Genomic DNA, 27,692 nt, shown 5'->3' on the forward strand with positions numbered 1-27,692 from the left:
GCGTAACATTAAGGAACAAGCGCACTATCTGTAACAAGAATGTGGTGGGGACAGGTGATGGAGACCCCACAAGCTTGATAGAACCTACATATGTGTGTGTTGACACAAGAGATACAATAAAACAACTTTCACTTAACTGTGATATCTTCCAAGAGCAGCCTGAATACCCTGTTTCCCAAAGCCCCTCCCCACTCTCCACCTTTTTGTGACATTCGTCCACTCAGGGAGAAGAGAGCACAGCCCCTATGGAAGTTCCTCCCTTCACAGTCCACAGAGAAACGGGCTTCAGGCTGCGAGAGGTCGGGGAAGACAAGGGCACCTACAACTACGCAGCAGCTGAGGCACGGAGAGAGAACAGTTCATCTTTTAAAGCTCAAGGACATTCTGACGAGCCTTTCCAAAATAAATCTTAACTCTATAGCTCTCAAAATCTGGCTTGGGGTGTACAATTTAATTGGTAATCTAGCATAAAGTAGCCTTTTCTGACCTGAACCACAAGGAAATCCAGTTCCTTTCCAGCCTTTAATAAAAACTCTATGGGGCGTTATAATCTTAACCAAGTAAGATTATGTATTTTATTTATTTATTTTTAAATGTATCTTTATTGATTTCAGAGAGAAGAAGGGAGAGGGAGAGAGAGAGAGTTGAAACATCAATGATGAGAGAGTCATTGATCAGCTGCCTCCTGCAAGCCCCCGACTGGGGATGGAGCCCGCAACCCGGGCATGTGCCCTGACCGGGAATCGAACCGTGATTGCCTGGATCCTAAGTCAATGCTCGACCGCTGAGCCACGCCCGGCTGGGCAAGATTATGTATTTTAAAACCAGACTGTCATTCATTACGGTTTATGTGATGTTTTGAGCGCAGCCCACAGATGGGTAATTCTACTTGTTTCTAAGCAAAAATCCCGACTGAAAATGGTTAACAATGGGAAGTAAGAGCTTCCCAAAGATGATTTCAACAGGGAGCCAGCAAACGAGAGTGTCGTCCACCAGCACCTGCGACCGTCAGCCTTCCAGCGGCCTGGCGCCCCGCTCCTGCTGTGAGCCGCCAAAGCTGCCCCGCAGCAGGAAATGGGACTCGGAGGGACTGTCACCATCCACAGACGGACTTACAAAAAGTACCCATGGGAGCGGAGTCCGCCATGCTCATTCTATGCTACTGAGCCCGCCAAAGGGTGGCTGATGAGAGGAAAGGATTGAAAATACAAATGCATCTTTTTCTAAAGTACTTAGAGTGAAAGAAGCAAAGAAGTTGTTTGTGAAGAGGAATCTATTTCTCCCCATTTTTTCTTCCTGCCTTTTCTCACGTGACTGCACTTCCTCCGCATCTCAACCTCACCCATTTTGTCTGCCCCGTCGGGTTTTCCATAATCCGATTTGCTGAATACACAATAGGTCTCTAAGCCATGTTTATTAAGCTATTTTTTATGTTCTGTTGACTTTTTAATACACTGAAAATATTGGTTGCAGCTTTAGCGATTGTATTAATTTTTCCACGCACAAATGAAAATCCATTTTATATGCTTCCTGAGCATGCCAAATGCAGTCGGCTTCCGTTTTAAAGGACTAGAGAGCCGGATAATAATTATGGGCTCAGGTGTTGGTGATGGTAGCTGCAAGCATTTCTGGTAAAATGACAAAATTTTAAATGACACTTACTACCTTCATTTGGGGTCTTTTCACGATCGTTCATGTTCTAGTACAGGAATGAGCAGCACAATGCACTGAATTCAAGGGACCTAAAGGTGACTTTACCTTGGTTTCCTAAAAGGACCTGTCCAGTAATGTGACCAAAGACTAGTGTGAAGACTAATTAATCAATGCTGCAAACACAAAACTTGGCCAGAACCTGGTTCCTGGAAACAAGCTACTTTGATGTCCATCGTGTGACCAGAAAGAAAAACGAACGAACAAATTGAGTTGCTTATCCGCCACATCTGCCAGGACGTAAATTCAGAAGCACACGAACCGGGCAGAGGCTCGGCAGAATCAATCCTGTTATCACAGCTGCCCTTTCCTCAAGGGTGGCACTGGGGGCTCGCACACATAATACAGCTTCTCACGCTTTATCACCGAAGTCACAGTGCTGTGACCTGGGCTCCTGACAGCAGTATTACAACAGTGGGGGCTTCTTTCTCTTTGTTTATTTTTAAAGGATAGCTGGGAGAAGAAAATCAGTCTTCCATGGAGAAAGCATAGTAGAATATCTAGTAGGAAATAAAAACCAGGTGTGTTTACTAAGGGATGTAAATACGCTTTCAAGCAAAGAATTTTATTCCTATTAACCTTTAGATGCTCTGTACATTTAGGAACTTCACATAATAAACATTTGGAGCTGAATAAAGTGCTATGTATATTGTTTAAAGATGGACACAGAAGAGGTCCATGCAGTGAAAACTTAAATTTCTATATAAGGAAACTAAGGAAATGAAGTTAGGAGAACCAGTTAGTGGCAGGGGTAGGACCAGATGAATCCCGTCTCACCTCCACCATTGCTGATCTCCACTGACCAATACTGACACGGAGTGTTCCTAAAAGTGCTTAATAACGTGGTTTAGGGAAACACTGCTTAATTAACAACAGAGGAAAAGATCCCCCAAACCTCCTCCTGCCCTATCTCTTTTGCTAAATCAACAACCCCAAAATAATTGTCTGCTTTGTATTTTCTATCTATGGCCAATTCATACAGATCAAGGCTTCATTTTTTTCTCAAACCCTGTCTCCCTCATCAGACTCAGCAAGACTCATATTAGTTGCCTCTGGTCACTCCCATAGTGCTCCCAGCTCTGAGCTCTTACTGTTTTCCTGTGGCATGGGGACTGCTAAGAGTGGCTGGGAGGAGGAACAAGCAGATTAGGTGTCTCATTCCTCATTCCAAGGAGCTAAAAAAGGACATGTGAATCTCATTTACTCTCTGAAATAAGCACAGTCAGTAATTAACAGTACCAACACAGCTGTTCTGGATAGAGTCACCATCCCAGGAATCCCCTTTGGGGGAGAAAAAAAGACATACCTGCCAAAAGTTTCTACATCTTAGATCATCCCAGAGGAAAGGCTAAGTCATCTCAGACTTTCAGGAGAGCCAGGTGTATAACATTGAGAAGAATTATTCCTAATATCAACAATGATTACTTACTTTGAAACTGCCCAGAAAGATACCAGCACCTTTAAATGTATATTGAAGAAGAGTTTGAAAAAGTCCTTTCATAGAGAATGAAACATGACCAAAAGGAATTTATTGTAAATGTCTGGAAAGGCACTTAGAAAACAGGATAGCGGGAAACTCCAGCAATAATGAAGAGTTTATACTTTTTTTAACTCAGTTCTAGGTGACAGAATGCCTCACTATGGAATGGTTCCAGCTGCCAGCTCAACTCTGAAAGGGTACTAAGGAAGCTGCCCCTCTCCAAAGCTCACCGTGGGACTTGCTTGTCACAGGCCACTACTTCATCAAGCAATAACCATGACCTTTTGTGGAGTAGCTCACAATACAGAGAAAATCAGCCCTCCACAGTTTTCTTTCCATAAACACAATCCTGACTTAAAGCAAATCATATTTTTGAAATAAATTACAATTAAAAGGAGGCTAATATTATTTATAAGACTCTGATAGATACTCAGAGGTCCTTAACGGTGCATCAGCTGTGGCCCTTCCTCTGGGGAGGAGACCGGCAGTTGGGCTGAGCACTACACGTGAGATCTGTGAGTCTTCGTGACAGCTTCATAAAGTATTACCACAGCCTTCTCTCAGGGAAACAGAAGCTCTGATAACTTGGTTACTTGTCCCAGGTCAAAACTCTGGAGAGAAACCTAAGATTTCAACCCAGGTCTCTGCGCAGGCTGTACCCAGGGATGAAGGGAAAGACAAAATAGCAGTGAAGTTTAGAATATGCCAAACCAGATGATAAATCCTCTAGGAATTCAGAGAAGGGAGAGGTCCCAGTGGCAGTGTTCTCTTGCACTGGATCGTTGACTGGAAGCTGAGTGTGCACAGACAGGCCATCCGATGCTCCTGACACGACACAGCACGGTGGCAAGGAAACAGGCCTGGGAGAAGACAGACGGCAGCCATGCTTCCTAATGGACAGGTTACCTACTTTGCCAAGAGTTAGTTTCCAAATCTATAAACTGGGTTAGGGCTGATGAGAATTATTCAGATGCCCGACTTAAGTGGCTAACAGAATTAAAAATCATAATGTTTGCAATCCTGAATATTGAGTTTGATTGTTTTCACCTTAAAGATGAAGCCTCTAGGCTCAGGTTAAGTGAAAAAGAAATCTGCTATAAAAGCCATATATTCTTTTAAATCATTTGATGTTATCAACTGAGTTCAATTTTTCCTTGTTTATTACAGAGTGGCCTTTCTTTTCCTGTTACCGCCATGTTTCATTGCAGAAAATTTATCAGTCTGTCCTGCCCACGAGCTTTCTCAAATCTATGTCTAGAATCACAGAAACTCTGGATTGGAATGGACCTTAGCTTGACCTAATCCAATTCCTGTATGACTTTGTATCTTCTCCATAAAACAGGGACATCAAGACCCTACCAGAACAACTTCTGTGATAAAGGCTTTGCTGACTCCCTAGGTGGCCCAGGAGTCACTAGAAATACAGCAACATAAACTAAAAGAAGAGAGGACTGCTATTGATACCTGATTAATTCGTGAGGAGAACACAGGGATTTAGGATGCAATTTGTAAAAGTATAAACTGCTTACAGAGTTAAGAATGAATCTCTAAACTACATCCGAAAACAAGGTGACAATAAATTGACATTTGCACCTACACAAAGCTAGAAGCGATCTGGGCTTCCCATGGAAATGCATCACAATTCACAGTAACAGAGCACTCTTAACTCTGACACGTGGCTATCAGGTAACTTTGTGAAGATTACAGAACGTGAAACAGCATGTATATTATGAAAGGTATACATTTCTTTGTTTCCAAAATGGATAATCTTTTATTGGGGCCACTTGGCAAGTTGCTTCATAGCTTCGTGAAAACTCTTAGGAAACAAGAGTTCCACCAGCATAGAGTTAGATCCTAAGGGAGGATTTTTAAAACAAACCTCAGTTAAAGTCAATTTTCATTAAGTGGAACCAATACTAAATAAACTCCCTTGTTTATCGTTGCCTACCTGTACAGCATTCCAAAGTTTTACAACATTTGCCAACTAATTTAACAGCAATCTGTCCTTCATTAAAATGTAAACTGGTACCAATCCTGCTACAACTGGGTGTATATCAGATAAAAACATATCCCTCCTGAATGAAATAGGTTAATTTTATTATGATTATTATTACTGTTTGTTTTTTTAAATATGTCTTTATTGATTTCAGAGAGAGGAAGGAAGAAGAAGAAGAGAGAGAGAGAGAAACATCAATGATGAGAGTCATTGATCGGCTGCCCTGACTGGGGCATGTGCCTTGACCGAGAATCAAACCTCGATCTCCTAGGACCCTAGGTCGATGCTCAACTGCTGAGCCACACCTGGCTGGGCATTATTACTGCTTTTATTATACAAGCTCATGCCACCCCTCCTCCTCCTCCTGGTGAATGTATATCTTTAAGGATGAAGAAATGTGTGTGTGAACATGCATGCGTGCGCACGTGTGTGTTAGAGACAATCTGTGATTGTAAAGCAACCTTGTGCATTCAGCAAATAGTCTAACTATCCAATCACTTGTAAAATCTGGTTAATCAAAAGGAAATTGATGATGGGAAGGGCATATACTAATCAGACCACATAAGAGACTCAACAGCTGGGCATGTGTCAATACTGTTCAACAAATGTGTTGTTTCCATCTGGACCTCGGAATAGAAGAGTTGAGTGAAAAATGGGATAAAGGACACAGTTCCAACAAGGAGATTACAGGCCAGCGATTGTGATTTCATGTACTTTTTTGTTCCCTACCCTTAACATTGCTTCTGTATTGAATTCATTTCAATATTTTAATCCCAAAGTCTAAAAAGGTCAAAGAAAAATGACCCGGAATTGAAAGTCTACTTGTAGATAAAATGACAAAGCAAACTCTATAAGCTGTGCTCCTACAATATCGACAATGAGCTACATGATTTCTCCAGATAAAAGATTAAAATAAATGCCAAACCAGTGCGTGTTATGTAATGAGTACTTAAAAAGTACTTCTTGAGTAAAATAATAAGGGAAGCCTATAGAAGAGATTAACATTAACACAGGATTTTCTGGTTATGGGAAAGGATAAGATTTGATTGTAAGTTTTTTGCTCACTTTCTATGGAATATTATTAAACACACTTGTCAGGAAACACTGTCAATGCATTAGATACCTGCTGATGCATATCAAATGTATCAAGTGTTATTAAAGTTTAATAACCCAAACGGGACAAAAAAGTTGACCGCAAGGCGACTAGACTGCACACAGTAAGTTCTGTCACTGTGCGGCGCTTTGTCTGTCCCCCTTACTGTTTATGAGAGTCTACTCACTGCGGGAATTTGGGAGTTTGCTTGCATCTTACTTAGAACATTTATTCATCGTTACATGGTGAGCTCCCCGAAGACAAGTGCTGAGTGTTCCTCATCTTTTACTGTCGTCTAGCACAGGGCCTGGAATGTTATAACCACCCAGGGAATGTCTCCTGCATGCAATCGCGAATAAGTGAATGAATGAAGTATCTGTCAAAGAAAACTGTAGGCAATTAGCTTCTCATTCTGACACCAAACCTTGGATCACCTATAACTGAAACACCGTCAGCTGACTCCCTCGTTTTATAAAACTGCTTTCCCATTTAGAAGCGCCTGGGTGGATGAAGCCGAGAGTTTCCCCCGAGGGGAGTCTTTGCCAGTCGTACCAAGGAGCCAGGCCAAAGGATTGCCATGGTGAGCGGAATCGTGTCAGTTTGAATGAGAACAACTTTTAAATTGTCCTTTCGTAAGATGACATGCCAGATTGTGATCCTGAGCCCCCTGGTAAAATCGTGAGAGATCTATGTCCTCTCCTTAGAAGCTGAGAATGTTCCTTGTGGGTCACCAGGAGTGGGGATGAGTTTTAAAGAGAAGACAAAAGACAAGATTTACATGTAAGAAATACTTCTTCGGCTGCAGTGTTCATGCTAATTTGAAAGCTGAAGCTCAAGCTGGGAGTACGGAAGGTTTGGAAGTATGCTATCACCAAGCCTATACGAGAGATGCTGGTTCTAACTGTGAGGACAGGAGGGCAGGTTCCACAGGCTTTCAGGGAGTAGCAAAGGAATGACAGACTTACGGGATGACTAGGAAGAGGAAAAGAGGAAATCACATTTTAGGAAGGGAGAACGAGTGAATGGTAGTAACATCCACAAGTAAATAAAGAAAGGTTAATAAAAACAACTGAACCACGAAAATTATTTCCAGTTCTAACATTCTGACTCTAAAAGTCTAGTGAGTTTAGCTGAATTTTCAGAAAGTAGCTCCAAAGAATTTAAAATGAAATTAATTTAACAGCAAGTCAAAAAAAGTCATGAAAATAAAAGCCTCTGCATGGGTAAAGTTTTAGAACATTGACGAAATAAAGTTAAATTTTATTGCAGGAGTTCTCAGAGCCTTTAATATATTTTTAAATTTCTAAAGGGAGTATATAATGAGTGGTGTTTCTCAAGCAATTTGACAGCAAAACTAGTCCCCCCTTTTTTTTAGCATTTTATTAATTAGTGTGTTATGAGTTAAACTTTAGAAAATACCCTTTTAGATATTTTGTCCCATTTATTTTGTTCATTTCTTAATAATAATCATAAGATCATACACTTACCTTCCAGAAGGACCACTCAGCAATATGGACTTGATTAAACCCAAAGATTTTGAACAATCAAGACTTTCTACAGTATTGTGCATGATTAATCACCATTTCACTTTTATTACCCTTGCCTTTGCAGTGGTGATCATGATTAAGATTTGTAACAGACGTAGAGACTTGACTATGTTTCAGGAACTCTGCCTCGTAATTTACAGGCATTAATCATAATCCTCACAACTTTCCTAAAAAGTAATTATTAGCATTTAGCTCCATTTTATAGAGGAATAAACTGATCCTCAAAGAGGCTAATTAACTTGAACAAGGTAAGGAAGTATTAGAACCCACCAGAGAGTCTGAATCCAGAGTTTGGATACATTAATCACCAGACTAAACCATGTATGTTAATAATTCACTTCCAAATTATTAATAAAAAAATGCAAGTGTGATCCTTAAGAAGATTCATTCAGTATATGCAGCAAGCTGGCATGGAAGTCATTCACACATTCATTCATACATTTGCTCCCTAACTCTCTACACAGACACCATTTTAGGGACTTGGAGCACACAGAGGACAAACAGTCGAACTATGAGCTTTTCTGGAGAAGACAATTAACCAACAAGATAAGTAAATACAATAAATAAAAGGAAGATAATAGTTGCAAGAAGGGGTTGTGAAGGGTTGGGAGTACATGTGTGTTATACTGTAGATGGGAAGAACCAGGCGGACCTCCTTGTTAGTACAAATGATATGCGAGTTCAGACAAGAGCGCCGGGTTTTTCAATAAGGAGGTCACTGTGACCTTGACGAGAACAGCTTCAGGGGAGTGACAGGTCAGAGCCCTGATGTGATGGCATCAAGAGATAATGGAAAAAGAGAGCTTGTAGGGGCAAGTATGAACAATGTTTTCAAGGAATTTTATTCTAATGGGACAAAGAGAAATGAGGCCATAATTGGAAGGATATAAGGAGACCAAAGAGAGATTCTTTTCTTTCTTTTGAGGTAGGAGTTTAACAGTGTGAACATATGTGGATGGCAATAATACAGTTGAGAGGGAGATTTTGATAATTGGGCAATATCTTTTTAAAAAATATATGTTTTTATTGATTTCAGAGAGAGGAAGGGAGAGGGAGAGAGAGAGAGAGAGAGAGAGTCATTGATTGGCTGCCTCCTGCACACCCTTCACCGGGGACTGAGCCCACAACCTGGGCATGTGTCCTGATTGGGAATCGAACCGTGACCTCCTGGTTCATGGGTTGACGCTCAACCACTGAGCTACGAGGGCTGGGCTGGGCTGGGCTGGGCTTGGGCAATCTCTTTGAAGTGAGAAAGGGTGACATTGGTGAAGAAATGGAGGAGGTCAATGAAGGTAGAACATGAGCAATTAATTCACCATAGTAACAGGAGGATAGCTAGAGTATATGGTCACAGATGAAGGAAGGTGGTCAGATGTGACAAATAAAACAGAAATGACAACATGTAAATGTTTATTAGATTCCTCTAGCTATGCTGAATATATCTTTTCTGTAAAATTTGGGAGAACAGTATCTATTTTATGAGATTACTGTGAAGACTGAAAGTTATCTATTTTAAGGCTTTGCAGAGTGACTATAGTATAATAGACTGGCAAATGTTGAATGTTGTTGCTGTATCATCATCATCATCATTAAGTGTATGCAACCCAAATTATAGAACTCTAATTTTTGCATTTAACTTTATAGTTCAACACCACATAAAATGCAACCTTTGGAAGAAAGAGAAAGTTGTCAATTGTGACATGGTTTGTTCAACATAGCTTCTCTAATGCAATTTCGGTACATTAATTCTAAAGGGGCTATAAATTGAATCGATTCTGATTTTGTTAAAGTCTTTAAAAACAGCGTTACATTTTACTGAGCCAAATGCTTATCTTATAGTAAATATTCAAAATGCTTTCTATTTTGAAATCCAATATTTGCTACATTTTTTTGATTAGCAAGCAGAAGGAATGGATGCAATCAATACTTGGAGTCCCTGAGCAAAATGTATTTATTTCCCTTGTGAAAAATCTCTCTTGATACTTACGCTTCTTTCTCTTGCCACTGCTCTGTAGTTGTCTTGATATTGCCACAACCCTAGTCCACCTCATTATCAACTCTTTGCTGGGCCATTTCAACCTTTCACTCTTGCCTCTCCATCCCTTACCCCACACACAGTCATTCTCTACACAGCGGTGATCTTTTAAAATTGTGTATCCCATTAGGCCTGGACTTTGAAAACCTCCAATGGTTTTCTGCAGCAGAATAAAACGCAAACATCCTGTGTGGTTTAGAGAGCCCTGCTGAGCTGGCCCCTGCCTACCCCTCCAACCCATCTCCTCCTGCCTGCTTTCTGTCCATGCTGTTCCCAAAGTCCAATTTCACATTCTGTTCCGTGAGTACACCCACACCATTCTCCACCCTGGGTGCTCTGTTCTTGCTGTTCCTGCTACATAGAGCATTCCTTCCACATTGTTTCACATGATTGGCCTCATCATTTCTGTCTCCAATCACGCATCACCTCCTCAAAGAAGACTCTCCATCTTCCTAACCAAAGCAGCTCTGTCCTCTCCCAGTCATCGGTTTTATTTCATTCAGAACACTTATCCTTAGCACAAATAACCTCGTTCCTAAGTCTTCTGTCATGTTGCTAGAATGTCAGGACTTTTATGTATTGCATATAAAACTTAGATGCCTTCTTTACCCCTTTATCTACAGTGTACAGAAAGTGGAAGTTCAATACATTTAATAGAAAAATAAATTCCAATTGTGGTATCTTTGTAGATGATGTAGCTAAAACCCCAAGAGGCCAGAGCAACTTTAAACTATCACATAGGCCCTGGCCAGGTGGCTCAGTTGGTTGGAGCATTGTCCCATACACCAAAAGGTGGGAGGTTTGATTCCCGGTCAGGGCACATACCTGGGTTGCGGGTTCAATCTCCAGTTAGGGCCCACATACGGGAGGCGACCAATTGATCTTTCTTTCTCTCACTCCTATGCCCCACTCCCCCTTTTCCCTCTCTCTAAAATCAATGAAACATATCCTTAGGTAGGGATTAAAAAAAAAAAAAAATCAAAATAAACTGTCACAGATTTTCCCCTAGCTACTTAAGGAATGATGATTTTATTAGTCCTTTATTCCTTCATTCCTTAAATCACTCAGCCAATAAGTCATTTGTTTCTTTATTGAACTCATTAATCTAACTTTGTATAAAGTATTTATCCAATTATTCTCTATATATTTGACAATGTATATTATATAAAGGACACAGATTAGAATAGTCTCAAAAAATATACTGTCTTATTTGATGCCTGATAACAGAGGAGTAAAAGGTTTCTTTTTCCTGGAAAAGACTCTGATATACTGCTTTAAAAATATTAAATTACATATTTATAGATGCTTAGAGAGACATCCGTTGGGAAAATAGGAATGAAATTCAAGACTACAAACATGGCTAACTGAAATGAATTCATACATCAAGAGGTTATCAATGAAATTGAAGGCGAGTATAGATATAGGGAAAACAAAATAAATGATATTACAGAACTCAGAAAGTCTACTTAGACTTCCACTATATTATTTTTAATCTACCACTATAGGTAACTCAATGGAATCACCTAGTATTCTCCAGTGTGCAAATGGTAGAGGAGAGAAGAATAAGGGACTGATCAAGTTTTTTGGAAGGGCATGATCTTTTCTGTGGAGGGAAATATAATATATATGTAGTATTTCTTGAGCAGCTATTATGTTCCAGGAATTATGTCAATTGCTTTATATGCATTATCACCTCACTTAACACTCACAATACCCCTGTAATTAGGTGCTATTAGTCCTACTTCAGATGAGGAAATGGAAGCAGAGAGGTAACTTGATCTATATCAGATCAGAGAGCAGTAAATGAAAGATGCTGGACTCAACTCAAGCTTAAGTCTGAAGCCTATGTGTATGAAACACGTAAAAACCCCATCCTGTTGATTTATCACATTTAAATGGGTTACTGCTGCTTTTCCATAATTGGATGTGCAATGCTAGGCACCAGAGAATAATTTCAGAGTTTTTGTTGTTGTTACTACCTTAACTCTAAAAGTAAATGGTTTGTTTAAAAACTAAAACTCCTCTTTTTTTTTTTTTTTTCTTCAGATTAAAACCTTGAAAGATCCTCACTGAAGTATTGAATGAATTGTGGGATGTCCATACTCCAAAAATTTTGAAACATTAAAGTAAATGAGTTCCCTCGGTATGAATTGTCCTAGAAGGAAGGCCACGATACACTGTTAGGTGAAAACTGCAACGTGCAGAGGCAAAGGAGCTCCGTTTGGTATGTGAATGTGCACAGGAGTATGAAAAGATGTCCAAACTCCTAACACTGGTTATCTTGTTGGGTGGGAAATTATTTTTAATTTCATCTTTATAGTATGATTAATTATAATAAAGCATGGGTTATTTTTGTAGTTAATAATGAATTGAGTAAATTTTCTCAAAATTATTTATTTCTAAATATAATCTTCCTATAACTTTGAATAGGTTTCTTTTATGATCTTGGTTCTAATCTTAACCCTTTTTTCCTTCAACCAAAGTACCATATATATATATTTTAATATAGTTTTTATTGATTTGGGAGAGAGGAAGGGAGAATAAGAGAGAAATAGAAACATCAATGAGAGAGAGTCATTGATCGGCTGCCTCCTGCAAGCCCCCCACTGGGCATCCAGCCCGCAACCCGGGCATGTGCCTTGATCTCCGGAAATCGAACCGTGATCTCCTGGATCACAGGTCAATGCTCAACCACTGAGGCATGCCAGCCAGGTAAAGTACCATATTTTTAATGTATTTTACACATTAAACTTCCAGTTAAGATTTCCATTGAATGAAAGATTCCCTACCTAGAAAAAACTGAAAATCATTGGTCCACATCATCTGATTCAACAACAGCCACTGAATATGGGCATTTTCTCTTTGTACACTCATGAGATTATTAATAATACACACATATTTTATTCATGAGAAAATTCAGATTGCTCTTTATTATATTAGGTGCCATGTATATACAATTTAAAAATCAAATATGAACTAAGCTCGACTTATTTAACTTGAATGACCATTCTAATGATGGCATTGAGAAAAAGAATAGTAATCTGCAGTCCAGAGCTTTGGTACTGAAATCACCAGATTACTTTGAGTACATTCATTTGGTGTTCAGACACCATGAAAGGAAAATACTAGGCAACGATTTAAAACATTATCCTATTGCTCAAAAGGGCTCTAATGTAGCTGAAAATTGTCAGAGCTAGAAAGTATGTCTTCCCCAACCCTGAACTATCTTTTAGTTAGGAAATACATTCATAACAAGTACACTAGCTTTTCCTTACAGTCTATTGCAGAGTGACCAGAGACAACTTCGCTCAGTCTGCTGATTGAAACCCTAACACCAATTCCACAAAGGCGGATCATGACTGGATCGCAGCTGCAACACTACATTTATCAACTGCATGCCTTCCACGCCAAAACCTGGGCTGAGGATATCACAACCCTATGGTTAGCATAATTCGTGGTAAATTAAATTAAAGTCAACAGGCATTTACTGAGTAGTCGCTAGAGTTCAATGTACTCTGTGGGTTTTGTCAAGCCCATAAAGAAGGGTAGAGCACAAAGTCTGCTTTCTAGGAACTTAAAAGTTAGTGAGGAAGATACACATAAAACCAACTCTGACATAAAGCACAATATAGTAAAGACAACATGCAGCAACAGTGAGAATATGAAGCTCAGGTGGTACAGGGAAGGGGCTGTTCATACTTAATTCTAGCTTTGGCACCGAGTAGGCTGCTGGGAAGGGGTGACACTTTACCTGGGACTGGTGTAGAATAGGATTTGGCTGTATAGTGGGACACGGAGTGGGGAGGGACTTGCAGGGACAGCAGACGCGCGGATGGACAGTAAGGGTATTGCTTACATTACAAAAAAGTACAAAGGGATAACGAAGGCAAAGGAGGTCAGACCCAGATCATGATTAAAATGGGTGCTTTAAGTCACCCAAAGTCTTGTTCATGAGTAATAACGAGAAGGGAGATGCTCTGGTGGAGCTCTCCTCCTTCCATATTACACGCATGCAGTGTCCTTTCAACTTAACTAGAAGAAGACAGGATTTTTTTAAGATCTGTAATTTAAAACAGGTGTTTTATTACATTAGATTATATGGTCAGTTTTTTGGGGGAGGAGTAGTCATGAATTTTTTAGCAAAATCAAGGAAATCAAGTAACCTCAAGGGTTAAGCTGCCTGGTTAGGGACCTTGGGGGCCAGCATAAAAATACCATTGTCCTGGGACAGAGGCGGGACTAGGGAAGGGACCACAAAAGAGAGCTGCCCAGACGGGCATTGCCGGATGACATATCAACACCAACTGGAGGGTTTCCATCTCCCCTCCACTTCTGAATCTCAGCCCCTGGGATTTATTTCTCCAAATGCAACATTAACATATAAACCAACATATTTTCTTTGAATAAATCCAAGCGTCCAAATATACCTCTGTTCTTATTAAGGGAAACTCTCTACCAGTGAACTCATTTGCAGAACAGATGCAACATCCAGTCCCGAAGCTTCTGCATCTCTTCCCTTAGCCTGTCTCCTGGCCCGGCCTGGGAGCTCCATCTGTTCCCCGACGGGAGGGGCGGACCCCCGTTTCACAGGTGGCCTCCCCTGCGAGTCCCCCGACCCCCGGGCGCGCTGAGCCAGGCGCTCCTGAGACTCACCATCCGCACGCCGTTCTCAAAGGCCTGCCGGGTGAGCGGCGCCGGGCCGTCCACGGTCTTGCCGTCGTCGTCGGGGCCCCAGCTGGCGCTGTAGATGTGCACGTGCTGCGGGTTGAAGCTCACCGACTTCGCCTCGACCATGTCGGTGACATCGCCGTCCAGCATCCGGACCCCTTCGAGAGACAGGGAGAAGCTGATCAGGCCTGCGCTACAGGACAGCCAAGTGACTCACCACTGAACTGCAGGTGGGGGAGAGAGACCGAGCTTTTAATCAACACTTGGGTGAGCATATTTCCCCAGGAAAAGATAACTTGGACTTTTCTGTGCTTTCTTGGGAAGAGAGGGAGTTACAGTGAATGTAAAAGAGCAAAACTTCTTTAAAAATCTTTTTTATCCATTGTTCTCTTTTCCTAGGTTTCCATAAGCTCTCCCTTCTCTTTATACCTGTTTAATTGAGTAGTTGACAAAGAGAGCCTCCAGCAATCCATCTTCCCGAAATTTCTCTTCATTAGATCACTTGTGTTCATAATTGGTATAAAACATTCTGACCTTAGCAGGCTCACAAAACTTGGAAAGCTGCCAAGTTAGGTTGGTCTAATTTCCTCCATACTCGATATTATCTCCTAATCTGTGAGACTGATGTGAATTTAATATATTACTTCTTTGCCAAGTTATTTATAAGTCAAATAATAAATGAGAATGCTTTCTGTGCATGTAACAGATCAAATAATTCTCAAAAGGTTTTAGCAATGTATGGTCATTAATCTTCATTTAAGTATATTCCCGCCAGACAGATAGGAATTTATTATTAACCTTAATTTGCAAAACCAGGCACAGATATTCAAAAATAAATTATATGTCAAATGCCAGGCTTTCCATTTTTCCCCCTTTTATTTTGGAGATGCACAACAACTAAATGCTAACATAAGTTCTTCAGCTTAAGCTAAATACCATCACTGAGACATTGGATTATTTCAAAAAGGTATCTCCACAGCCCAAATTTACTCCTTAGGAAAACGCTGTTGTCTAGTAGGATTTCAAGTTTGTATTGATTACCACTAAATAGGGATTAAGTCATAAAACCCTAGATCAGGCAGCATTAGCTACTATGTGGCTTGAGGTGGGACTTTTGGTAGAAAATAAAAATATTCTTTACGAAACTATACTTTCTTTGTGCTTTCAAAAGTGTTTAGCTTTTAAGTATAAAACTTACAAACACAGAAAAGTAGAAAGAATGACAATAAACACAGATCTGTCTACTACTCAACAACTGATAACATTTTGACACATTTTCTTCATCTAAAAATATAAATATTGGGCTGAGCCATTCTAAGTTACATGGCAGACATGACACTCTATCCTTTCATATTTTTTACAAAAAAAATAATAGAAATAAATGCCCAGTCAATATTAAATTTCCCCCAAAGCATCCCTAAAGACATTGCATTTGGTTGTTCCATCTCGACTGTCTTTTCCTCTAGACTTTTGGACTTTTAAAGGAGACGTATGTGAACAGGTGATGTGGAGAACAAAGGGTGCAAACAGTCCCTTTCAAAGATAGGAAATGGGAACTCCATTCAGGACGTCTGTCAGCAGTTTCTGTGGGAACAGACTGCCCAGCGTGGTGCTCGCTCTGCATGTACTGGGTCCTAAGAAGCCAATGGTTTTCACTTGACATGAATATTCAAAACTCACCTGCATGGTTTTTACCAAAGAAAGATGAACTGCTTCATATTCTTACTTTCTATGTAAAAGCGTGCAATGAAACTGTTTTACCGATATGAGGCCTGAAAACACTGGACTAGCCAGTATCTCTAAATGCTAAGATGCAGCAGATCTGCAAAACACCTGGATTCCGTTTCTACATCATGTGATTTATGTGAAGTCCGCATGAGCACAAAATGTTGGATAAAATCATATCTAGAGGGTCGTATTAATTTTTTGATCAAAAACTGAGAAGTAGGAATTTTGTTTCCTCAAGTTTAAAGAGGAAAGGTTCCTTTTTCTCTGTTCGACTGCAAGCCTTCATTCCTGGGGTGTGCGGGGTTAAATTTACAATTCAGAAAGTTCTTGTTTTCAGGATGACGGCACATTCGTGAGTCATTGCCATACATTCCTTTTTTACTGAGGTGCTTGTTCGGCCAGGTCAGCCAGCAGCTTATCTGTAAGGTTCACAAGTTCATCTCTTCATTCCCTCAAGGCCAGTGAGCGCTGGGTTAGTGCTAAAGAGTAACGACAGGGCCACGGACATGTGTGTATGTGACAGACTGTGTGGCCTGGAGAGCAAGGAGGATTGACCAGGAGCCCCTACAGTCTGTGATTCTCTTGAGAAGGGCAGGGGCCTCCAGCATCCTCATGATTCCTCAGGGGAAGTCTCTGTCTCCTTTCCTAACTCCTCCCAGAACCTTCCCCTCGGCACACAGCACATGCTCTCAGAGTACAGCTAATTGCTGCGTGACAAGCCACCTCACTAAGAATTCAGGGTGAGATAAAGGAAAGAGACAGGTCAGATTTACTGAGGGCTGACATTCAAGGTAGTCTCTGAAAACCGTTTCTTAGCAGTTATTGGATATCCCAAATATTTCATGTTACAAGACCCCTATATTTATTCTAGAAAGGACTGTCATTTTTATTTTTTTAGATCCAATCTTCTTTATCATTTGGAAACAAATAGTGTATTGGTTCCAGGAACTTCATTCGTCTCATGACACCCTTTTAAGAGACCCCCAGGGGACACCTTCAAAGCCAGCAGGATCTATACCATCTCTTACAATGTTTTCTTTCCATCTGCATGCGGCTGTGGCACCAGGCTATAACTAACAAAGGTGACTACAAATGGGAAAGTAAGAGTTTGTGTTTGTTAATGTCTGGATTTAAACTGCTGTGGTTGGGTCCTTGTAGTAAGCTTATGTATATTTGAGTTAGTGCATGAGTGTGCATATAATATGAAATTTTTAATGATAACAGTCTTACCACATTATGGGACTAAAATGGTAAAGTTTACCATTTTAATCGCAATTAAAAGGAAATTTTTATAAAACCTAAAGAAAGGAAAAGATATTCTACTTTAACAATTTCAAATTATTCTTTCCATAGAGATATTACTGCCTGGCCTGGTGTTTGTATTTTAGTTCTTTCTGACTCAGACACCAACTGTACAGTTCTGCACAGATGTCAATGACCCCATTTTCAGTACTGAACAACCTTTTTTCAAGTATTGGGCTACACGGTCGGGATACTGCTTCTGAAGTCTTTAACTGTACGCGGCAGCACATGTTAACATGGTCATTTTGCTGTCAGCAAGAGTTGAACACTGTTGTGCAAACATATGCCTGTCTTTAGTTCAAAAAGGGCCCTGAAAACCAGTTAGCACAAGAGCTCTTGGCTCATTTCTACATCCACGTAAGTTCGCTTCCCGTACCTCCGATCTTGGCGTTGAAAGCAATTCCGACTGTGCAGTGAGAGTTGTTTGCTGCAGCTGCCACTTCTCCAGCACAGCGGGTCCCGTGCCTGCGGGGAGAACACACGCTTTCTCCAGTAAGAAGCTCCACTCTCACAAACTCAACACATCACCGCCACCGCTCAGACTTCAAAGTGCTGAGAATGCATCGCGCTGGGGGTTTTCTGGAACTTCCTACCCAAGTGGTGCTTAATCTGTCCACGGAAAATTTTTAGCACTTAATTATATTCTGTTTTGGATTATATTCCTGATATGTTTATTTTTGATATCTTGCTTTCCCAACTAGAAAATTTCCTTGAAGGCTAAAATCAAATTGTATGTTCCTTAGCATTTTCTACAGTAACTCTATCAATATGGTAACCACCAGCCATAGATGGCCATTGGGTACTTAAAATGTGGCTAGTTTGACTTCATCTTAAAATTTTAATTTAATTAAATGAAAAACTAGTACTCAATTCAATTATTAGAAAACTCAAGAATGTCAGTATGAGACTCTACTTTTTAAACTATAAGTTTAAATATAGATCAAGTATCTCCAATGGAAATTTACCACCTAAAATGGGATTGCTGAAAATACACACTGGATTTCAAAGATTTTATATGAAATAATAAGAACATGGAATATCCCATTAATAATTGTTTTATATAAAGGACATGCTGAAATATCTTATTTAATAAAATATATTTTCAAAAGTTATTTCACCTTTTTACTGCTTTAAAAAATGTGGCTACTAGAAAAGTAAACTTTTTTTTTTTTTCTGAAATATATTCCCTGTTATTTCTCACTGCAACAACTTAGTTCCTTGGTCAAAAATCTTTTTAGCTGAAAAGACTTCTAAGATAATCTTATCCAAGGATGGCAAAAAAGTTTCAAGCGTAAAGACAACCTGCTTAGAAAGGTGGCTTAACACAGCATGTTGAGAAGACTTCCAAGGCTGAGTCCAGAGAGAGAACACTGAGGCTGATGACTAGCATCTGCCATGGATGCAGAAGAGGGATGTGACAATCACTGTGGTCTCTTTGTCATTGTTAATGAAGTCCTCCCTCCCCTCATTTTTAGAGGAGGCCCTGATTTGTAAAGAGATCTGTCAAAAACAGCCAAAGAGTGACTGAAACTCAGGCGCCCCCCAATTCCATTTTAGTGCCTTTTATTTTACAGCACAGGTGCTTCAGACCACACTTACCATGGGATATGGCTATCGTCTGTGCAACTATAAACAAGTTACTGCTTACATCTGCTAGGTACACAGTTTACACAAAATATATTATACCTTGCTTTTTCCGCTCAGTAATGTCATGCATGTATTTCTATGTAAATATTAATCTATATATAATTTTAAAGGATAGTATTATACTACATAATCTTTCAAATTATATATATATGTTAAGTATATACACACACCATAGTCTCTTTAATAAGCCCTCTATTCCTCTATTTCTAGAAATTTGTCCAGTTTTTCACAAATATTAATAAGCTATAAAGAACAGCCTTGAGTATATATATATACTTTTATACCTGTGACAAATTCCTAGAAGTGGAATTACTGGATCAAAAAGTAGAGAATATATTGTCAAATTTAACAGCAGATGAAAGTAATATAACCAAACCTCATAAAAACTGCAAGATTAATAAATATTACTACAAGTCATCAAATTTTGTGCAAGGCAAAAAAAAAAAAAGACCATAAGCCAAGTTGAATGACAACATGAAGAATGAAGAAAATATCTGGACAAACGCCTATGTACATAAATCCTTATGTATGAGTTTTTCAATCTTTTTCATTCTTGCCAATCTAACATGAAAAATGGTATCTGGTTATTGTTTCTCTTTTTATCCCCTATGACAACATATTTTTATTATTAGTTTTAATCCTCACCAAAGATATGTTTTTACTGATTTTTAGAGAGAAAGGAAGGGAGAAGAAGGGAGAGGGAAGGAGGGAAACATCAATATGAGAAGCACCGATCTGTTGCCTCCCGTATGCACCCCCACCAGGGATCGAACCTGCGACCTTTCAACTGAGCCCCCTGGCCAGGCCGTACTTTATTGTATCTATTTTAATTAATGCAAGTGCTACTTGGATTTTTGTTTTTAATTCTGCTCTAGTTTACTCTTTGGTCCATGGGTTATTTTACTTAGAAGTATGATTTAAATTTTCAAATGTATATGGGTGTTTTGTTTTTGATATCAGTCAATAGCTTGATGACTTTGTGATCATAAGTTTTACGAAGCAATTGTTCGAATTTTGTCAGATTCACACATGGCTAAGTATGTGATCAATTTTTATAAATGTTCTGTATGCTTGAAAGGGTGTATATCATTCAATTGTTCTTTGTAAGTCCCTTATGTCAAGTTTGTTCATTATTGTGGATTTATTAATGTTCTTTGCAGATCTATTGATTTTTATTTTATTTAGAATGGAATTATGTCATCTACCTACTGACACAAACCATTTATAAATATGCAGTAACACTCTATGGCTCTAAGGTAAAAATATCTGGTTAATATTTAAGTTTTCTACCTGTTTGCTCCTGTTATTTTCAAACATTTTGTGTTCTTATTAGTTGTATCTCTTAGAAGTAGAGTGTAATTGTTTTTTTCAAGCTAGGCTAGCTACCTTTGTCTTTAACCTGAGAGTTAGTCCATGTACTGTGACTGTATCTATTAACATTAGTCGTGTTCATTTCTGTATATTTTCTCCTTTACTAGTTTGGATGTTATATATTCTATTATTTAGTGATTATCCTAAGTGTTTGATTATGGGTACCTAACATCACAAAGTCGAGTCAGCAATACTTTTTTCAACTTTTCTCAAACAATATAGACTTCAGAATGTTTTAGCTCTGGGGTTACCCACCTCTTAACACTTGAGTTCCCCATGATTATAGTTATATTTTGGACTTTTTAAGGGAAGAAATTACCCATTACGACAACTACTTTAAAAAAATCAATGTTGGTTTAGATTTAAAAATACATTTTTTGCTCTCTTTCTTGTTGCTCATACTTTCTTATGAAATCATTGATTTCTTTCTGAAGAACATTTTATAAATGTAACCTTCAGAGAGTCCTTTGGAAGCCCAAAGTCTTTTGGTAGTCTTAGAAAATTACTCTATTTTACTGCCATTCTTGAAAAATAATTTCTTTGGGTATAGAATTCTAGACTAAAAGCACTTCAAAGATGCCATTCCACTGCCTCCTGGATCCCATTGTTTCTGGGGAGAAATCAGTCATTTTGGCAATCTAGTTCTCTCTGGATGCTTTTCAGATGTTTTCTTTGTCTTCTCTATCATACAGGTTCAATAAGTTTATATATGAATTAAAAAAAAAATTCTTTCTTGGAATTCCAAAGCCTGTAGTTTAATGTAACTAGTAGTCTAAGCTAGTATCTTTGAAATATGCTTTTACATTATTCTATAGTTCTTCCGATCAGAATCCCAATTAAACATATAATAGACCTTTTTACCGTTTCTTAATCTTTAATCTCATCTTAAGTCTTTCCTATACTTCTCTCTCTGGGCTGCATTCTGGTAATTTGCTCAGTTCTATATTTCACTTATCCTATCGTCAGCCATGATTAATCTGCTGTTTAATCCATTTACTGCCTCATTTCAATTATTACGTTTCATGTTTTGAAGTTCTTTTCCAAATGTGTCTGGTTAATTCTGATCTCTCTTTTCCTTAAAATACTTTCCAATATTCATTTTTTTTCTTTTTGATTAAAGATTTTTAATTGATTTTTAGAGACAGGGAGAGGTGGAGGGACAGAGGGGGGAGAGGGGGAGAGAGGGAGAGAGGGAGAGAGAGAGAGAGAAACATCGGTGAGACATCAATAGGTTGCCTCCTGCACCCCAACCCTGGCATGCACCCTGACTAGGAATAGAACCAGAAACCTTTTGGTGCATAAGGCGACATCCAACCAACTGAGCCACACCAGCCAGGGCTCAATATTCATTTCTTGATACATATGAATTATATATAATAATTTGAAACTATGTGAATCTAATTCTGCTATTTGTTTCTGCTACTAGCTTGTTCTCATGGTGATGTTTTCCCCAGGTAGCTGGTAAACTGTCCATTTAGGAGGTCATGCTCTTTGGACTTTTACCTGTGCCAATTCTTTGAGGCTGGTATGGAAAACTCATTATTTTAAAGAAGATTTAAAATTTGCTTCTACCACTTATTGGGTGTACACCAACCAGGACCTGTTCAACCAAATTTAAAATTTGGCCCATACAAGTAATATGAATTACAAGTACAAATCTCAGTAGTTAGTAGTTCTTAAAAAGTAGTTATTCATCCTCTAGTCCCATCTGTTACCTAGGTTGAAAAATAGAATATGTCCTCTGTCTCTGCATAGGTTCTCTCTCTCTCTTTTTAAATATAGTTAATGTACTGAAGATGGTGCCTCAGGGATTCTGTTTTATGCAGAAGTCTTCTCTTACCCCACTGGACCAAGGCTTGTCTTCAGCCATCCCTGGGATTTTAAAATCCAGCTCCAGGCTGGCTGGGATTGGTTGTTTACCCTGGAAAATGCCTAGTGATCACTTTTTGGACATCTAAGTTTATAGGTTTGAGCTTTCTCAGAGAAACAGTCTTGGTGTCCCATTAGCTCAACCATGCACTAAAAAGTTCTTTAACATTTCCCCGGGGGGTTTCAGGTGTAGTGTAGCGGAAGATAATAGTTGACTATCTCTTCTACCATATTATTGAAAAATGGAGGAACTAACTGGTTTTTGTATTCCTAAAACACAATAAACCCCTGTACATGTTATGTGCATCATTAATATACAGTGAATGCTCCTGAGTGAAGAACAGAGTGAGTAATTCCTTACAAAAACATTTCTTATAAAGATTTCTGTACATTGCTCCACATCCTAATGTATAAACCATTTTGGGGAAATAGGGAACTTATCACTCTACTGTTGATGCATATATTTTAAATATCGGATAAATAATATATTGCAGCATATGGTAATTGAAGGCCCAAACTGCTAGCTCAACTACTTTAAATAGCCAGCTCTCCTCAGATGACAGTGATCATTAGCCCAAGTAAAGTACCATTTTAAAATTTTTATATCTTAGTTGGAGACTCAGTGTTTTGACATGGATTTAAAATAGAACACAGGACAATAGATATAATCATGACCCGTTCAACTATGTGAACAAGATTTCTTCCTTCTTCCAAAAAACAAGGTGGTCAGCAACAACAGTCATGATGTCAGTTACATTAAAAAGTCACAAAACAGACAAAAGTCTGTATTTCAGATGTACTTTTCTTCAGAGACAACAGAGTATGAACATTTTGTATATTTTCAGCATAAGGAGAACATTTTAGTAGATTTTAGTCCAGAAAACAACATACTCATTATATCATGCTCTGACCCACATGCACCTAAATATGAATTTTACTCGCTAATTCCCACACAATCCCACTTGGAAAATAGTCACTTGTGTAATTTTTTGTGTTTTTTTGCATATGTTCACAATATTACTAAGACACATTTTCTAAGACTTCTAGAAGTTAACTCAGTTCTGTAAATTATAAGGATATATAGACTAATGATTGGACATCATGTCAAATAAAGTGGGTACAGACAAACTAGGAATTAAAAACGTATCTCCTCTCTGCGTCTCTTAAGGTTACTGTCATTGCTGCCGGGCCCCAGGAAGTGTAAGATGTTTTATCACATAATATTTACTTAAATAAACCATTTGGCTCTCAAAGAGCATCTTGATGTAAAAATCATTTCAATCTTGTCTACTGCTTTTTCTTACTGGGGAAAATTTCTTTTCTTATCTGCTTCATTTCCTATCACCAACAATACATCACCGTAATTGAAGTTCTCGAGAAGTTTTACCTTGGCCATCTGAATGAAAAGATGAAAAACCCGAGCGTACCTGTTAGCCCATTTCTATAATATTGAGAACAAATACAAATTAGCTGGAGCATGGAATAGAAGTCCACGGGGTCTGCCCTATCTTTCCCGGGGGTAAAATTCTGCCTTCACGCCGTCTCCGCTTCCTCCCAGCCTCCAGGCTCACCGCTTGGGGCGCCTTTTCCTTCCACAGCAGTTAGCGAGGGTGGCAACATTAACTTCTTTGAGCTCTACCAGAGACCTGACGACAAGATGCCAATAAGCTCAGCGATGAATCTGACACATCAGGACACACGCAAGAGGTCGCCCTTACAGTCGCCACTGCGTTGCTTGCAAGTCAAAATTGCACTTGTACTGAGCCCAGCAAGGGCAGCCTGGAGAAAGGCGGCTTTCTAGGTCCTTTCTTTCCTGGGAAAACATCTGCAGCTGTTCGCGGAGCCCATCCACCCCTCACTGTTTCCACTCCCACTCCAGTTGACGTTCGCTGTGCCTGTTCTCTTCGGCATATTTTGATTTTGTTTAAATCTAAGTGAAAGCCTTCCATTTAAGTATACCTAAAAAGCCCCATCGGAAAGGGAGAGGAAAGTAAGAAATAATGCTGTTTTCCAACCTATCTCCTAGAAGTGATGCTTCTGAGTGCTCATGTTATTCCTGATAATATTACCGCTTGATGTTTATATCACAGTCTCCACTTCTCAAAGTATTTTAGTCTCATCTCATTCTCACTTCAACCCTGAGAAGTAAGCAAAGCACAGATTACTTCCCTTATTTTACAAATGAGAACATTCAGTCCGTCAGGTGGTGACTGGAGGGCATAAAATGTGCCAGGGCAAAGACTCGATCTGGGTCTCCCGGGTCCTGATATACGGCTTTTCACTTCCAGCAAGACTCACAGGGGCCCACGTCCCTAAGTCTGAATGATTGCCAAGATTTCATGACTTCTCTGCCCGCTACCCTACCTATTAGTGAGGCAGAGGCGACTTTTTTCCTTCATTACTATTAATGCAGGGTATTTGACAGTATGTTTTATAGAGTCTCCATGATAAATTATTCAACTTGAGCTAGAAGAAGGAAATGCTGGGAATCTTAAAAATGAAACCTTAAGAAGAATGGAACACAGCTGAAAATGGACTTTCACCCTGTCTTTAGTGAGAAGCTTACCAAAGCGCAAAAAACATATTAGAAAAAAAATTAAAAGGTAAATTAAAAATTTTAAATGCAAAAAAAGAAATTACATAGTCCGTTTTTTAGTGATTAGTTTCTGTGAGACAATTAAGATAATAGCTTCTGAAGTGACTGCAATTATACAAGGTCCCCGAGGCTTCAATAATATTAAATTTTTTTATTATACTAGAAAGAAATTCAGGAAAACTCTTTGAAAATAACTGTTATGGATTGAATGTTTGTGGCACACTCCCATTCATGTTGAAACCCTAACCCCCAATGTGGTGGTATTTAGAGGTGGAGCCTTGGGGTCATGTGGGTAGAGCCCTCGTGATAAAATCAGTGCCCTTACAAGAAGAGACGTGGGAGCACTTGCATGTGAAGGTTCAGTAAGTAGGAGCTCATCCACAAGCCAGGAAGGGACCTGACCAAGCCAAATCTGCCAGCACCTTGAACTTAGACTCCCCAGCCTCCAGAACTGTGAAAAATAAACGTTTCTTATTAAGCTACTCAGTCTACGGTTTTCTGTCATTAGCAGCCTGAACTGACTACGGCAACAACAAATAAATACATAGGTAAAATGATATCAGATTATATTCAGAGACGATTTGATAGCCTGATACTGAAAGAATCTTAAGCATGAACTTTAAACTATGATAGTATTTATACTTGGCTAGACATTGTGAGTCCTCTTTTTGGCCTTCAGGAATAGATATACAGTATCTAAATAAATTAATAAAAGTTAGCATTTGTCAACTGCTCCAAAATCAAACAGATTATACTGTCGACAAGAAAATAAAAAATATATTTTATAATATTAACTAGTAATTGATCACTACTGAGAATTAACATCAGATATATCATAAGTAAATGATTAGTATTCAAAAAAGCAGAAGAACATTTATTTTGGAGGGCTAAAAGTATTGTTAATCTGACACATACATATACAAACATACACAAGGGAGAAGTAAAAACTGGTGAAATCTTAAGGTCTGTAGATTGTATTAATGCCAATTTCCTGGTTTAGATATTTTCCTGTAATTTCATAAATTGTTAGCATTGGGTGAATCTAGGTAAAGGGTATGGGGGACCTCGACCATTTTTGCCACTTTCCGTGAGTTTTTAATTTTTTTAAAGTTTTTAAAACATCATGTAAGCCTAATGAATTTATACAGTTATTTGTAATACTGGTTGCAATTCAAGAAGGATATTTCACTCAGAACATGATAGATAGTAAAATAAATAAAACTCAAATGATCAATGCCCTGCTTTAAAAGTCTTTTTTAACCTCTGTCATTTTCCCTTTTCTTATCTGCCCCAGCTTAGACCTTTGACATCTTTTTGCCCCTCCTACTTCTATCCACCCCTGCCTAGGAAAATAGCTAATTTATTATTCATTGAATTCATTCTTAACCATGCTATTCTATGTCTAAAGAAAAAAATAGAGTATCTGATATCTCTGTTAATGAAATATACCAATCACGGTGATAGAACAAGGCCCCTTTTCTTGGGTCCCTGGTTAATACTCTAGAGTTACCCCTCTCATGCTCTTGGCTCATTGTTTTTTGCCTTTAATGATTAGTTTTCCATGTGTTACCTGAGCTTGTTTCTATGGATTCAGAAACAGTACAAAATAGTCTACATCCCTTAGTGATCCCATGATGCTATTCCTGCCCCTCCCTTCCCCCACTCCACCCGAGGTCTATTGAGAGCCCACAACCCTGCTATTCAAGCTCCCTAACCTCTACCAGAGGGCTCTGTTTAGTCTCTGAAACTTCTACTAGTTTCACCCCACAAAGCTGAGGCTTTGGGAATAGCCTGATCTCCTTTTCTCCACAAACACAAGACTGAGAAATTGTCTCCCTTACCCTTTAACTGTGAATAGACAGAAATTAGTTATTCCTGCTGATTCGTTTTAGGTCTGTTCTTAGTGATCTGGGAGTCCAGTTTATAAATATGGACCTGGAGGATCCAAGTCTCCCCTGGAATTGGGGGGCACAACACAATGGCCATCTTCTCCACTGGACAACTGTCTGTTTTACTGGGATAAGTATTACCTACAATTCCAGAAAACAGAACTGTAACACTTACTTTTTAAGTAAGCAATGGACTGTCAGAAATGCTATTATTACTTTGTAGCAATTACCAAAGAAATATTTTAGTTAATATTAGTCTTTCCTGCTTCCTCCCTCCCTCCTTCCTTTCTCAAGTCCATAATTCATAACCCATGTCCTAAGGATCTTCTAAGCAAGGGGCATACAAAGTTGAGTCTGTGGTGCTTACAACCTTGGCAGAGAATATTCTGAGTAAAGGATTAACAAAACCTTTTTTTTTTTATCTGTGGAAAATTTACTTTGGTTTAAGTTTCTAGCTCCGTTCCCCTTGATATCTGATAAAGATGGGATGTCAGCTACCAAGCAACGTTTACTGTGGTAAAAATGAACCCTGGTTGGTGTGTTGGCATGAACTGGGAGTTCTGCAGCCAGGGCTATAAATACCTGGTAGGGAGTCCTGGCTTTGAGCTTCTGAGAGCAGGTCCCAGAAGTTGAGCAGGCTCTTCCATGTGCAGCCCTGGAAGCTGCTGTATCCATCAGCTATTGCAAGAAATATCGTTCCTAAAATATGGGGCTTCTAAGGCAAAATGACTCTCACACCCACCATGTGGCTCACTCTTGCA

At 39.1% G+C, this 27,692-nt stretch overlaps 1 protein-coding gene across 2 annotated transcripts in view; it reads right to left on the minus strand.

The window, feature by feature from the left end:
- The window catches only part of PCSK5 (proprotein convertase subtilisin/kexin type 5), a 383,530-nt gene that overhangs the window by 222,198 nt on the left and 133,640 nt on the right, over positions 1-27,692 (minus strand). For both annotated transcript variants that reach the window (XM_081151682.1, XM_081151681.1), the window contains exons 6-7: positions 17,936-18,024; positions 14,515-14,687 (exon numbers count right to left, since the gene is read on the minus strand). In XM_081151682.1, the coding sequence (XP_081007808.1) occupies positions 14,515-14,687; positions 17,936-18,024 (262 nt within the window). The remainder of the gene's footprint in view (positions 1-14,514; positions 14,688-17,935; positions 18,025-27,692) is intronic.

This window comes from Miniopterus schreibersii (assembly GCF_964146895.1).
Source record: "Miniopterus schreibersii genome assembly, chromosome: 11".
NCBI lineage: Eukaryota > Metazoa > Chordata > Mammalia > Chiroptera > Miniopteridae > Miniopterus > Miniopterus schreibersii.